Source organism: Lactuca sativa, chromosome 8, assembly GCF_002870075.4.
Source record: "Lactuca sativa cultivar Salinas chromosome 8, Lsat_Salinas_v11, whole genome shotgun sequence".
Classification (NCBI taxonomy): Eukaryota; Viridiplantae; Streptophyta; class Magnoliopsida; order Asterales; family Asteraceae; genus Lactuca; species Lactuca sativa.
Window position 1 is genome coordinate 78,170,083 of NC_056630.2, and position 15,871 is coordinate 78,185,953.

Consider the following 15,871-nt stretch of genomic DNA (forward strand, 5'->3'; position numbering starts at 1 on the left):
GTCAAGTTTAGATTTTACCCATTAGGTCTAGGATGGACCATACCATGAAACAAAAGATGAAAAACTTTTCAGTCTATTTTCTTATTCACATCACAACTGTTTATACACTGGGAAAAATAGCATAAACTAGGAAAGAGATAATCTACTATAATTACAGAATTAAGGTCTTAAAATAAATCTAATATAATGGCAATTAGAGAGCTAATTTAGGCCAATATACAACTCTTAAATATAGCAGTCAACAGCTGTATAAGGTACAACTGTAATATTTCCAACATATATATATATATATATATATATATATATATATATATATATATATATACACACACACTGTATAGATAGTTTGAAAATGAACTTTTTATTTCAACACTCTGCAATATAAGAGCCTAATATCCATTCCAGAAATATGAGTACATCATAAATACCTTTCCCTAACACAATAATGAAGGAAAACATATCAGTTCTCATTCTATGCCATTTTATTTCACTAAGATGAGGACCAACAGACATGAAGTAGTAACCAATTTAGCACATTGTAACCTGGAGTTATTTCTGTGTGCAATCTGCTCACTAATGGCCTTTGAAAATTTCTTCATTTTGACAGTAGGTACACTACAAAAAATATGTCATTTAGTGGCACACAAAAAGTGCCACTAAAGACCCAAAATAATGCCACTAAAGGCTTCTCAAAGAATCCGCGGCACATATAATAAGTGCCACTAGAAATGCTACCACTAAAGCCCTTTATTGACACTTTTAGCTTTTGCCGCTGCAGTTTTTTAGGTTTTTAGTGACACTTTTCTATTTGTCACAGTAGAAGAAAAGTTTTTAGTGGCACATATTTTGTGCCATTGAATCCTATTTCAATTCAAAATTTCATGCTACTAATTACATATTTTAAGACTTTAGTGACACTTTTTTATTTGCCATAATACAAAAATTATTTTGTGTCATGTTTTACGCCAGTAAATACTCATGAGATTTTATAATTTAGGCTATCTTTATCTATAATATAAAATAAGAAAATATAATTAAATTGTAGCATGTAGAAAATAATAAAAATTTCATTGTTTCTCATCAATATTTTTAACTTTTTGAATTAAATATGTCTATATATGGAATCATGTACATCCTAAACATAAAGTACGAAAAAAAGAAGAATAAAAGTAAAAAAATAAAAAATGAAAAAAAAAAAACTTTAAACTTAATAGCAGATGAACTTGTTCCCTACGCTTCATGCTAGGTTGATTAACTCGTGTTATCTCATACTCTAGAATCAATACTAGCAATTGTCTGTCCAAAAACAAACTAACACAATTCAAAATACAATTAAATAAGCATATTTTAGAAAATAAATAATAAGCTGCAAAATAAGAACAAAATGGAGACAAAAGCAACTGAAAAATAAGCTGGAAAACTAAAACTAGATTAAGTATACTAGAGAAAGCTAAAACCAATGTTGAAGCCCATATTGTGAAAGGAATCTGCTTACAGATGCAAAATATGGAACAAGTTTAAAGCTTGTTGGCAACATACAATATGGAATTGAGAAGTATTATGATGCTGTCAAGATTGACCCTCGTTATGTTGTAAAATTATCACATACTCTTTCTAATCTTAAATCAAACAATTTATTTGTTATCCTTTAATTTTGGCAACTATTACGATGGTTGTAACTAGATGTGGCTTATCCTTTTTGATTGAAGAACACAGGTTGGATGTTATGGTATGAAACTAAGATAAAAGGGCAAAATAGTCTTCTTTTGGGTAATGTCAAACTTGTCAGATATGCTCAAACTAAGAACAAGATTCAATATTATGGATGACACAAGGATACTAAGAAATGGTTTGACTATTTGAAGCTCTGGTGTAAAAAGGATTTAACACATAAAAGCATGCATATATGTTTAACTATATTATGGTAAATTGAAGTACAATTATTATTTAAGCAGTACCTTGATTTGTGTAAACTTAGCTTCCACATATGCTTTCTTTGTGTTTTCCCATGAATTTATATTTGATAGCTCCTTTGGTGATCTGTTGATCATTTACAAAAGGCAAAAAATATTAACCACACATTCTTTATGCATTAAATAAAAAACACTCATAAACTTACAACTTTATTTAAATATTTAGTGGAGGCAAAAGTCTTGATTCTTATTTTGGCATTTTTATTATATAAAAGAAAGATATGAAAGTGATTTATGCCTTTGGGAAGAGATTACCTCCTTTGAACTTCCACTTGCATTTATAATGCTTTGTTTAGCGGTTGTTTCCTAATGAATTAACAAGAATGCAAAAAAACTTGTCTCTTGCATTTATAATCTAAGTTGGTAAATCCAAGAATGTTAAGACTGTGATAATAATACGTCATGTTGATCGAAATAAATAAATGATCACAAAGCTTACGTCTCGATGTTTCGGGAATAAATTTGGTGAAATTCTATATTTCTACAAAACAAAATAAAACAAAACAACAGAAGGCTAGTAATAGTTTAATTTTTATGATGATTGGTGTATACAAAACAATTTATATGTATACAAACAATGTATCTGGACCTAAGACCTCTAATAATGAAAAAGTGAGATTTACCTGTATGTGGCTATTAACATGGTCGATAGTAAATCTTGTTATCCCCAAATATACCCTTTGGTGTTGCCCCTGAAAACCACAACAAAACAATGGTAATCAATGTTCATCAAAACTAAATGAATACAAGATATTTGAAGAGATCTAGTCAACTGAATGAACCACATAATACAGTCTGAATGGGATTTTTGTAGTCCAATGTTCTTTCTTTGTGTAAATATAGCTGTTGACCTCCCTTCCATTATAGGAAAAGGAGAGTGCCTTACCAACATCAAAGTCTAGTCTAATGTATGACTTCATTTTGGGATGAGATCGAATTAGCTGTTATTAACATAAGAAGCAAAATACAATATTAGTTAGTCGATCCTTACAATTAGTTACTCTTCTAACAAATTCCAACAAAGAATGAAGACCACATGGTATATTGACATAGGTTACCACTCCAACAGCTACCATGAGTGAGGTCTCGATGATAGTAACAACCATTCTCCTCGTGAAGCTCTGTAGATTTTGAAAACTCTTTTTTTTTTTCAAAACTAACTTGATCCAAGTTTCTTGACATCTCTAAAAATATAACCCAAGAAAATCCGTTTGCATGATTTGCAGTTGTTTCGATAATCATATAGTTTAAGTGCATTTTTTTTCATATATTGATCAAGAAAGACGTTTTAATAACATTTTTCTTGACAATGTTAAATCATTCACTACAATATTACTTATTGCAAAAATAAAAATAAAAATAAAAATAAAAAAACTTGTAGATTTAAGCATAAACGATTTAACAGATTTTGTATGAATAAATGTAAAGGTCATCCATTCTTATTGATCATTAAATCATAGTATTATCTTTTTAAGAGTTCATTTTATCGATGTGCAAAACTTGATGCAGTTATATATAGTTTTTCTTTTTTTCATATTGTCACAAAAATCATGTCTTTTGTTTTGTTTTTGTTTTTTTTTTTTTTTTTTTGTATTTAGATTTTGAAGGGTTGTGTTTTATTCTCGACCAGATATGCTTCAATTAAAGCTATAGAGACCAGGTCGGTCTCAAACAGATGACCAACAATGGCTAACTTATTGGGTTCTTTACTCATTAATCACTCTCTTTAAACTTACATCTCCAAAGCCTCTTGAATGGTAATTTTTAAACCTTATTTTTCACTAAAATGTTTCCTTTAGTTGAATCTTAAATTGGTATTGTCTAATAAATGGTAAAAGGTTAGAGTAAATTAGCAATACGACCATATGCTAGGCTATTTGCCACATGTTGGTTAGTATTGCCTTATTTCAATGGAGCTGCTTATGTTTATAAGCATTTCATCAGACCGACCATTTTACAGAAATCCACAAGTTAAAATATGGTATATACAGCGAAACAAGGGCATTCTCGGTAAACCAGATGATATTTTAACTGCTGCAGAGAAATTTATAGCAGAAAATGGACCTGAAGAGTTCGAAAGGCTTATAAGTAGGGTGAGTTTACATCGATGATAGTAACAACCATCCCATCATTATAACCCAAGAAAGTAGTAGCCCAATATCTTTGGTGAAATCATTCAATTTTATATCCTATATCAGAAAAACAATTAATCATATTATTAGATTAAAAAAACCGTAGTATCTCATAAAATTAATAATAATACCTCATCATCCTAATCAAAGTTTAATTCATAAACGCCTTCATCATTCAGCCATAAGTTGTATATTAACACCATTGGCCCATGTGGCCCAATATCTTCAAACTGGGAAAGTTTATACAAATTTTAAAAAACAGAAAAAATAAATGAATAAACTTGTTGAATATAAATGATTAAATAAACCTGTTGCATTAAATCATCTTTTTAAAGAACCAAATTTATGTCGGTATTAATAGCAATAGGATTAGACAGACAAAAAAAAAACCTACAATGATCCCATCGACGAATTTTTAAGTCGGTCCCACCGGTTAATAAATCTCCACCAGGTAAAGGTAGCAATGAACGGATTCCATGTGATCTAGCAGGAGGTTCATTCAACTCATCTACTCTACACTTATAATTCACATTCCTTCTAGAATCACCTTTTGAATTTGTCTTGCTAGATGTAGATGTAGATGCTCTAGCCAATGCCCAAGGCATGTCAGAAATCTCACCATCGCTCTCATTATTTGCAACTCTCAACACCTGTATCCATTACAAAAAAAAATAAAAAATAAAAATCAGCACTAAGTTTTATAAATTAATCAATTAGCAAATATATTTCTACCTGAGGATAACTCCCATTTTCTGCATTCCAGAGAGAAACTTCATTACAACCTGCAGCAACATAAACAAGTGGCCTAACAGTTGTAGACAACGTGGTACTCTGAGGAGGGGCAAAAGGACACATGTCTTCAACAGGACATGGAACAGAATACTGCCATGAGTTCACAGGTATACCAAATCTCAAATCCCATAAAGTCAAACCCCCTATAGAAGACCCCGAAACAAACCAATTCCCACATGGACTTGTCACAAGAGTAGAAACATAACCCTCTTCTGGAATCACTTTCGTATTCCATGCGTTTGAATTCTGTCGCGTATCCGACAAATGGATTCCACAGTTGTGAATCATTTTCCCGTCATCACCATGCGAAGAGTAGTTTAACAGTGTTAGAATTGCACCTTCTCCGATTCCATTCTGTTTGACATCAGCGATTCCAGAGTATTTCTCGACAACAGTTCCGAGTCCTCGGGAGACGTAATCGACTGAGAACATGTGGATTATTCCATCGGATGATCCGACAACTACTTGAGCAGATCCATGGAGCATTGTGGCACAGAGTGCACGACTTCCTAAAGTTGAGTATACAAGAACAACTTCCCAACTAAAGAAGGCATTGCATAAGAAAGCCTTTCAGATAATACATCATCTGCTTTTCATTAAAGTCTAATAAAAAAGACAACAAGTCTTTATCATACCAGAATGTTCTTTTAGCTCTAAGAGTATCAGACTATCAGTAGCTCAAGTGATTATGCCAACAACGATTAAGTAAAAGCAGATAATAACAACAAACTAAGGAGGAAACATCATTGTTCACAACAAAAAAATACAATTCCTAGCTTATGTAACAAAAAAAATTTTAAAAATGTATACCTCAACCTCTACGGCGAGCAATATGTTGGAGCCATGTACAGGTTGCTCAAACTTCCTATGATAAATCATTCTCTTCCTACTTCACCTTCAAAATTAACAAAAAGTAAAAAAAAAAAAAATACAACATTTGTAACATTGACGAATAAAGGGCGTATATACATTGTTCTTTCTCACCAAGGAATTTCATCGAACACTTGGTGTTCGACATATCAAATATCAAGTAGGAGACAATAAAAAACTCTGAACACTGATAGAGGATGAAAATGTAATAAGCAATGAACTGAAACTAAAATATAGATGAAATTCAAAACAGTATTCGTCCTATATGCGATTTTGACCACCGTTAGGGTTCACGAGTACCGAATGAGACGGTTTGGGTCCGAGGGACGCAAGCAATGCCGATTCTCGCCATTCATTAGTGACAAAGGGTGCGGTTGGGCATCAATCACTGATGATAAAGTAGGACGTCGAGATGATAAAGGGAGGACAACAAGAGAAGATGAAGAAAAAATCTCATCATTGATTAACCTTGTAGGAACCGCCTTTGAACTCTTAAACAGGTGATCAATTAGGGTTCTTGTGGCGAGAACAAAAAGAAATTTAACCACACAATTTTTTTAATTAAAATTATAAAATAATATTCATATAAATCAAAAAATAGTTACAAACAATTAAAAAACCCATTAACTAACACCACTCACCACCACCACTCGCCACTACCACCCATCACTAACCACCACCACCCATCACTACCCACCACCAACCATCACCATCCACCACCATCATCACCCAACCACCACCACAACCACTACCTACCACACATCACCACCACCCACCATCACCACCCATTACTAACCACCACCACCAACCACTACCCACCACCACCACCCATTACTACCTACCACCACCACCAGCAACCACCACCCCGCCACCACGAAACAATTAAATTTTTTCCTAAATTACACCTATATATACTAAACAATTAAATCTATATATACTAAATAAAATAGTATCCTAGTCAAACTCTAAAAGTGGAAGAAAATCTATTTAAATAAAAACTTCCAAAAATATCCCTGGGACCAAAACTTTACCCGTTTTTGAATTAACCCAACATTTTCCTCCTTAATTCAGAAATGGTCAAGATCTTCACCTTCAAAATGGCCAGACTTCGCCTCACTATTGAACATCTCTAGGCCACCATTCACTTTGTGATGTTTTTATCCTTTTCCTCCTCCGCTTCTTCTCTTCAAAGCCTTCTGTTTCAAAACTGTCAAACTATCATCATCGTCTCTGTTCCTATCAGTGAGCTTTCTTTCTTCATCATCATTAATGTTCCTTTCTTTTAAATTTTCAGAGATCATATCCATGCATTTAGTATTAGGAACATATTCTTGCCAATGAGGTCCAGTTTACTAGGAGGAGGCACAATCCAGTTTTGCCCTCCCAGGTTCTTAGGGGAATAGTGTCGGGTTCTAGTCGTGTCCAAAGCAGTGAAGCCCCTTAATGGGAAATTGGGTTGCTACGAATGATGTTGTTATCTCTTCGGGGAGGGATAGAACCTAGGTCCGTTGGGTGTTATGGCAAACTGCCTTATCAGATGTCACCGCCCGTTGCACCAAACCGACGTTCAAACAAAAATTAGGAACATATTCTTCATTTTGGGGTATGCTAATTTGCATTGTTTTGGACATCCTCTTGAGATGCTAACTCATACATCTCATGCCTAGCTTTTCTCCTTAACAACCTCCTATGAGTACTTCAACCAACAACAAGCCTCCTATGAGTACTTTGACTAACAACGGGGAGCCAATCATCAATCTCATCGGCCACATATAGGATCTTATTAGCATCATTCACTTAAGTGTTTATATATACAAAGTGAAAAACCCTACTACCTTAAACTATTAATATGCAACTTCTTTCAAATTGTTAAGTATTAATATTCTGAATTGAAAACAATAATGACAAATAAGAAATGACCATATACAAAGTAAAAATATACAAGCAAACATTTACGATTTCTATGCTAAAAGTATCACCATCTCCTCCACCTCCACCCTTAAACAATGTCATTAATATTATTATTTCATTTAATGCATTTATATGTATTAATAACACTAGTAATAGTAACAAGTTCAAAAAATAGTATTCTTATTTATATTTTTAATAATAATAATAATAATGAGGGTTCTATTTGTAGAAAAGTCCTAATATTTTTGTTTATAGAAAAATCATAATATTTTTTGTTTATAGAAAAATCCCAATATTTTGGATTAGTTTATGAAATAGTCCAAAATTAATTTGGTACCGGTTTCAACCGGTCAAAAAGGGTCAAACTGCAAATTTTTGCCGGTTTTCGGGACTTTTTCGTTCAAAAAAAATCTTGGGACCAAAGTGTAACTTTTCTAAATAAGGGAAACATAATACAACTGCAATTAGAATACATAATCAATACACAGATAAAGGAGAAAGTAGAGGCATCAGAAGGGAACGGGAGAGCTGTCGCAACAAGGGGAAGCGTATAGGTGGCGCCAGATGAATAGAAACGAAACACTATTCATGCCTAAATGTAAGTATTTACTTTCGTAGGCTAATCAAAACTTACTAATAAATAAACGTATGGGGCTGAATATCACAAAAGTCGTTGTAGCACAATTCCTTGCAAAACTGTGGCAAACTCGTCTCTTCTAAACCAAGAGTTCCAGGTTCAAGTCCTGGCAGAGGCATACTTTTTTTTAAACAAACTCTCAGCTTCTTCACCTTTGTGGCTACATATTTCTTATATATGATTTTCTCTTTTATTTTGTGAATAATAATTTATATTTATAAGTATTTTAATAATTAATGTGTTAGATTGCATTCGAAGTATATATATTTTTAAAGAAAACAAGTGAGAATGTATTGTATCATGTATGTACATGGGTAAATTAAGTACAAATTTTTCTACACATTTAATTTGCAAATAGTCAATAAATGTTTCTTCTTGGTCCATGTCATTTAAATCACATCTACTATAATAAATGAAGGTTTTTTGCCACATGTCCTTTTCTCATTCATTTGGACACATGGTATTTTCTAGAAATTTTAAATTTTGTATTTTCCACTTGTCATTTTATTGTATTTTTGATTTTATTAAATTAAAATTCCACATTTAATATATAAGGTAATATATATGTAAAGTATTTATTAGAAAATGGTTTATATATGTAATGTATCCAATGCATTAAAGTCTCATTAATTTTAATAATTCAAAAAATTTCTTATTTTTCTTATAAATTTAAACTTTTCAAATTGTTAAAATTCTATATTTAATTTTTTTTAAATAAACTCATGTAATACATGGGTCTCACACCCAGTGTAAGAATAAGTTTAGCTTATTATGACATTCTTAGTGAAGGCCAAAAGCAATGTGCATTACTCTTATATTTTTATAACAAACCAACTATTTATTTAAAATATATATTACTTTGAAAATCATGATTGTCTTTTCGAATTTTAGCAAGTATAATGATTGGGTTTGCCACTATATCTAAATATGATGGTTATCAAATAATTCACACTTGTTAATCTTTTTCAAGTTGTTTTCATAGCTTCTTCATTTTTAGCAAGTACATTTATTAGTTAACAATAATACCCTAATATCACGACAATGAAAATAATCCATACTTTGTTTGTGTTTTACGGTGTTTTCATATGTAGCCTCCTTAAAAATGAAATATTCAAATTATTCCTTGAGAAATTTAAAGTGCCGATCAAGGCCACTCCTTATATTTTGGGGGACATAAGCAAATTAACAATGTTACGACCTACAATTCAAAACTAATAAAGACAAATTTACAATTAAATAATTTTCAATAATGTCAAATTAAATCATAAATACCATTAAAAGGGTTAAAAAGTACAATCTAAAACTAAGTAATATGAACTGTTAATTTTCAAGATTTTCTTTTTTAAGGAACCAATGCCTTTTTAAACAAGACATTAAAAAATCAATACATTTAATGTCTTATATTAATAAGTTTGGAAAAATAAAAAAATGGCATGGGATAAGAATTAAAAAAGCCAACTTGTAAACGATGAAGAGGAATTCAACCGCGGACCTTCAAGTTTGAGTCAAATGCGTCAACAATATCATATGTAATGGCTTTTGATTGTACATTCAAAACGTCTTCTATTTAATTACGTCCCTAATTTGGCTTTTATAGGCCCCATGGGGTTGAATGTCATGTATGGACGCACACCTCGTGCATTGCCTTGGTGCCAATTCTACTAAGGTATATGTTTTGGAAAGTTGTAACAAAGCTTTATTTTTTTTTAAATAGCATCTTGTATACGACAAACATAGTATATGAAAATATGTTAAAGTATTCTAGTAATATGATATATGGATATGAAAGAATAATATAAATTATCAGTGAAAAAAAAATGTTTTATGCATAAATACATATATTAAAAGTTATAAGTTACAAGGATTATTAGATATTATTTTTCAAAACGTTTCCACTATTGAAAATATTTATAAAAATAAAGACGTGTTGGGTTTTATAGAAAAACTAGATTATAGCCCGCGTTAAACGCGGGAAACGCATAAAAAACATATAATCGTCTACAGATATTGCATAATGATTATAAAAAAATATATGGTTATTGGTATTATTAAAATATGTATAAAATACATCGAAAACGATATATATCTATAATCATTAAAGGACCTCTTTATATACAACATTTTTTGTTTTATTAGTTGAAGGACTTTCCATGTCTCGTATAATTATGATATTGTTATATAATTATAAGAATTTTAATTAGAAGTTTCTTCCATAAGGTTGCATAATTTAAACATATATTGACAACCAATATACCGTTTTTTTCCACTGTATTAAATATTGACAACTATTTCATTTATTCAAATAAAGTTATGTAATATAAGTTATAGAATGTTAAATATTATATGGATTTAATTTTAGTATATCATCAATGGAGATTTTTTTCCACTGCATTAAATATTAAATATTGACAACTATTTCATTTATTCAAATAAAGTTATGTAATATAAGTTATAGAATGTTAAATATTATATGGATTTAATTTTAGTATATCATCAATGGAGATTTTTTCCTAATTCATTATTGGTTTATTTTAAATTGATTATCAATATAAATGCTAGTTTTTATGTTTGTTCTTATTTATTTGGTGTCCGCAAGAACTTTGTATTAGTTTTGACACAACTTTGAATAATTTTAGTATATTATCAATGTAATTTGGTATATATTTCAATTATATGAAATATCAAATAATGACATTTCATTACTATTGTGATAATTTAGTTTATATATTGTATTTTTAATAATCTTAACGGTCCTATTTTTTTTCTAATAATCGTAATGCTTTTACTAATTGTACTTTTTAGAAATCTCCTAATATGTTATAATTTTTATCTTACTTTATAATTTTTTATAACTATGTTATTTTCAAGATTGACTGCCTTAATAGTTTTTTTTTTCAGTCTATTCAATTTTATATTTCATTGTACAAGATCATCGTTTGTATGTATTCTGAAATTTCACTTTAAAAATGTTTAATGTTCACACCTTGATATCAATTTTTTTTAATAAACCCGTGTAATAATTATGGAATATATATCTCATTTTAATTAACATTTACTTCTTTCATTATATTAAATTCCTCATTAAACGGATATATTTTTGGAAAGTAATAATTATAATGGGGCAGCATTATCTAAGACGTAAATGCTTGATATACTTTTGGAGGAAACAAATCAGGATCATTAAAAAATTTATATAAAGAAAATAAAAATTTTAATTTGGTAAAATTATGGATAAATTACTGGCGAAAATTATTTTGGAAGTTGTTGTATTTTGTAAGGTATAATAATATTACAAAATTTGAAATATATATATATATATATATATATATATATATATATATATATATATATATTTGATGTGTAGATTTACAAATTTTATTGTTACTATATAAAGATATAAAAGTAGGTTGATATGATATACAAAAAGATAATAATTTCAATGATATTTTAAAATCATGCCAAAACTAACCGGATTCTTATGACATAAAAATTAAAAAAAATCATAATCATCTCTAATATATAAAAATAACATTTTGGTAATTAATGTCAGTTCCCAATATAGTTAATTTCTGTTTTGTTAAAGATGCGTAATATCTTTTCCTGTTTATTTGAAAAGTTTCAGAAAAGTAGTTAACCGATTTCATGTAATTTGTGACAAAGAAAATCGAAATATATGAATACATATATTTGATATAAGAACAAAAAAATAATCGAAAAAAAAGAAGGTACTGACCTTCTAATGCACAAGAGTGGATGTTTGAAGCAGAGAATGATGATGTAAATTATAAACAATAATAATGATGTTGTAGGAGAAGGTTTGAAGAAAAGAAACGATTGAAAATAAGTGTGAGTCGCAGATTCAAGGATGAATCTTTTATGTATGTGATAATTTGAATATGATTTTTCGGTATTAATGATTTCCTAATAAAAGTAGATTTTATATTAATGGTTTACTAATATAAACTGATTTATATTAATGGTTGATATTAATGCGTTGATTGAAATGATTTTGTTAGTAATATGATTTTAAATTGACCATATTAAAATCTTCATAACCGGAAATTGAAGATTTAAAATATGGAAATCTTTTATTGAAATTAAATACATTCCATTTCAACGAATGTAAGTTATTGTTTGACGATTAGAAAACATTTATTGGATTAAATATATTCCATATAGGGAAGATGATGTCAGCAATTTGATCTAAGGGTGGAAAAAATAAGATTGAAATACAATCAAGGGTCCAGATTATTTAAGATGATGTCATAAGGTTTCTCTTTTAGTAATATTTAGAGATGCTTATATTCTACTTGCGATAAAAGAAATATGAAATTTTGAAATATTTTCAAGGCATTGTTTAGTTTTCTAAAAATGATCTAATATTTAAAGAGAAAAGGACTAGAATAGCCAATTTTTAAAAGATTTTACCATAAAATACCCACGAAAATGGAAAATAACATAAATAGTCATAGTTTTCTCTTGGAAAATTGGTGTTGCCAATTTCCAAAAGTGGGTTTTTCCTATTTTTAAGCATGAATTTCGAATTTTAGATATAATCAAAAAGGACAAATTTGTGTTCTCCTCCATGACACCTTCATTTTGATATATAATATGTCAAAAACACATTAAAAATGAATGATAAATTATTAAATTACATGTTAAAGGGAGGTTTTTGGATGAGTATAAACAAGTGGTTATTGGGTAACTTCATCCCACATTGGTGGGAGTTCGAAAAGAAATTTTTTTTAACTACAAAGTCTAGCTAAATTTGTAAGACTTAAGGAATCGAGGTTCTCTCTTGCATGCACATGCATGGGGGTGCACATTCGAGCCAATTTGGCTTGGGTTCGCTGAATTTGTGTAAAAGTACACATCCCGCGGGGTACAAATGCACCACCGGTCGACTAGAAAAGTTCAACGGCCTTTTTCATTTATTTTCTTTTTGTTTAACATTTACAAACCTGAATTAAGAGTCATTAATCATGGATTTTGGTTTTGATTTCTTGATTAATTGTCTTATTTAATTGTGACAATTACGATTTCATATTAATCACATTAATTACATCTATGTATTCTAATAAAAGAGTAACTTTAATCTCCATTTGACATGTGTCACTCCAATACAACTTCTCATTAATATTATGCCACATGTCAAAAAGATATATTAGGCAACACTTCAAAATTCAAATTTACTTTTTCTAATTATATGTTAAATTTGAAGTTATAATAACTTGAAATAATTGGTATATCTTATAATTAATAATTTATTTAAAATAATTGATAAATAATTTTTGAATTTTTACTATGAAAATTTAATTTATTTTGTAACTGTGGTTCCCACAGGTTATAAACTAGTTATGTAGTATAAATACAACACCTATGTGACTGATTGAAAGATACTGAATAACTGTGGTTCCTCTCTTACGACCCTGCTTCTTCTTCCGCCTCCTTCTGCAACCAATGTATTTTCCAGATCAGTGAGGGTTTGTGTGATAATTATGGCTTTATAAATGTACTCGTTACTTCATCATAAATGTACTCGTTACTTCATCATAAGAGCCCATCACTTCATCATCACAACCATATTTCAACTTCAACTTTCCTATAAACTAAAACTGAGTTAGGGCTAATAATTAATTAGGAATTGGAGTGGTTTGGGGATCCATCTCATTTTCATATGTGCGTTTTTGTTTGCATCCACATATTCTTGTTTGGGGGTTGGAAATATTAGTGCCATTTTCTCAAAGAAAGAGCAAGTTTCTCTTCTCATGTTCAAACATAGTGTCCAAGATGATTATGGAATGTTGTCATCGTGGGTTGGAAATGAGTGTTGCATGTGGGGAGGAATCAAGTGTGATGGTGTCACTGGGAATGTTCAACACCTTCATCTCAGAGGAGATTACTACAACTACTACTACATAACTACTAATAAGGTGAGTTCTTTTGTAGCACCTGGTTCCTGGCACGTACTCCTTGTGAATTATATTCTAATTTTATGCATTTTTTCCCTGGACTCGGCGAGTTGAAGGACCAACTCGCCGAGTAGGAGCGGGACAAGGCGCGGGGTTAGAACTTTGTACTCGGCGAGTCGGTACCTGGACTCGGCGAATAGATCCTGTTTGGACAAAAACCCTAATCTGGGTGTTTGCACCCTATTTAAACTCTCTAGGCTTCCTTAGTCCCTAACACTTCCAGAGAACCGTAGAAAGAAATCCTAGCCCCCATATTGTTCTTGAGAGTGATTTTTGGCTTAGTGGAGAAGGTTCGGAGCTTAGAGGAAAGAAAAGGAGGTTGAAGTGAGCAAGGAGGGGAGGTAGATCCGGAATCTACACTGTGAGAAGCTTCCATTCAGGTAGAAAAGTTCTTACCTTGTTCATTAGTTCATTAGATCCCCTTTTTGTCCCAAATTAGTGGTTTCAAGCCCTAAAACCTCAAATTCCATGTATTTATGCTTTAAGTTCTGAAAGGACTTTGGATTGGGATCTTATGGACATCCTAGAAGTATAAAGTCTCTGTGGTTGGAGTTATTGAGGTCCCTATTGAGTGTATGACCCCTTAAAGAGCTTGGATTTGCCTTCTTGAGCTTATAGGGCCATGCATGCACGTAAAGTTTGCAACTTTACGTGATAAGCATGCCCTAGGAGCATAGATTTATGGGTTAGAAGCGTTGCATGTCCCAGTTTTGGTATGTTTGGGAAGTGGGACGTAGGGACTCTGCGAGTTCTATGAAGATGGTCTTAGACTCGGCGAGTTGGATGAACAACTCGGCGAGTCCTATAAAGATTGCCTGGAGCTCGCCGAGTTGTTCTTCAAACTCGGCGAGTCATATGAGCTTTCACAGAGTAAGAGGGGTTTAAGTGTTGAAGGTTCAACCCTTCGTATCTGCACGCGGAATTAGCAGTGTAGCATAGTCCCAAAACCCAAACCCTCTTATGGGGTGTTATGGTGAGGATTGGAAGCAAGTAGGAGATCCGCTCGAGGAACTCGGCGAGTTGCTCGCAGACTCAGCGAGTCGGGACACGAGTCGGCCTCATAGTCCCGAGTAGTGAGTCAAGGGTGACTCAGTGCATGGAAAGAAGGACTTGGCGAGTAGGACCAGATTAGTAGGGGAAGGACTCGGCGAGTCTGTGCCACGACTCGGCGAGTCCAGTCAACTGGAAGTTGACTTTGACCAAGGAGTTGACATTGGACCAGGGATGGGTCAGTTAGTTGACCTAAGGGTGTTTATGAGTGGCTAATCAATGTTTATGGGTTTGTAGCCGGAAGATTACCGGTGCAGCAGCCAGACGACCAGCAGTCAGACTTTCGGTAGCTACTCTTCGAGGTGAGTTTCCTTCCAGTAGTAACGGGTCTAAGGCACCAAGGCCGACTCGTATAGACGATATGTTAGTGTCGGAGTGTGGGCAGAGCCCGTATCTCACAGTTGAGTTTGATTATGATATATGCCAGTATGATAGAATTTTTTATACTCGTTGTCTGTGTGATACTTGTATGTTATGGTTGAGCAACTGAGTGTGGGCAAGGCCTGTATCTCTTTGATAGCGGAGTATGGGCAA

General features: G+C 31.7%; 1 protein-coding gene across 13 annotated transcripts; it reads right to left on the reverse strand.

The window, feature by feature from the left end:
• Window positions 1–1,049: 1,049 nt before the first annotated feature.
• LOC111917029 (serine/threonine-protein kinase VPS15) lies at window positions 1,050–6,257 on the reverse strand. 13 transcript variants are annotated; one of them, XR_008225705.1, is made up of 9 exons: window positions 4,838–5,701; window positions 4,500–4,755; window positions 4,237–4,335; window positions 4,038–4,162; window positions 2,965–3,094; window positions 2,597–2,665; window positions 2,229–2,454; window positions 1,959–2,040; window positions 1,050–1,296 (listed from the first exon to the last, which is right to left on the reverse strand). XR_008225705.1 is itself a non-coding variant. In XM_052766899.1 (8 exons), the coding sequence occupies exons 1-3, from the start codon at window positions 5,381–5,383 to the stop codon at window positions 4,331–4,333; spliced, it is 807 nt and encodes a 268-aa protein (XP_052622859.1). In that variant the 5' UTR covers window positions 5,384–5,701; the 3' UTR covers window positions 1,050–1,296; window positions 1,959–2,040; window positions 2,597–2,665; window positions 2,965–3,094; window positions 4,038–4,162; window positions 4,237–4,330. The 13 variants fall into 13 exon arrangements, 9 of the variants coding, with proteins under 9 accessions (XP_052622859.1, XP_052622861.1, XP_052622857.1 ...); XR_008225703.1 differs by having other exon boundaries at window positions 2,229–2,665; XR_008225702.1 differs by having other exon boundaries at window positions 2,597–3,094.
• Between the last annotated feature and the right edge of the window lie 9,614 nt (window positions 6,258–15,871).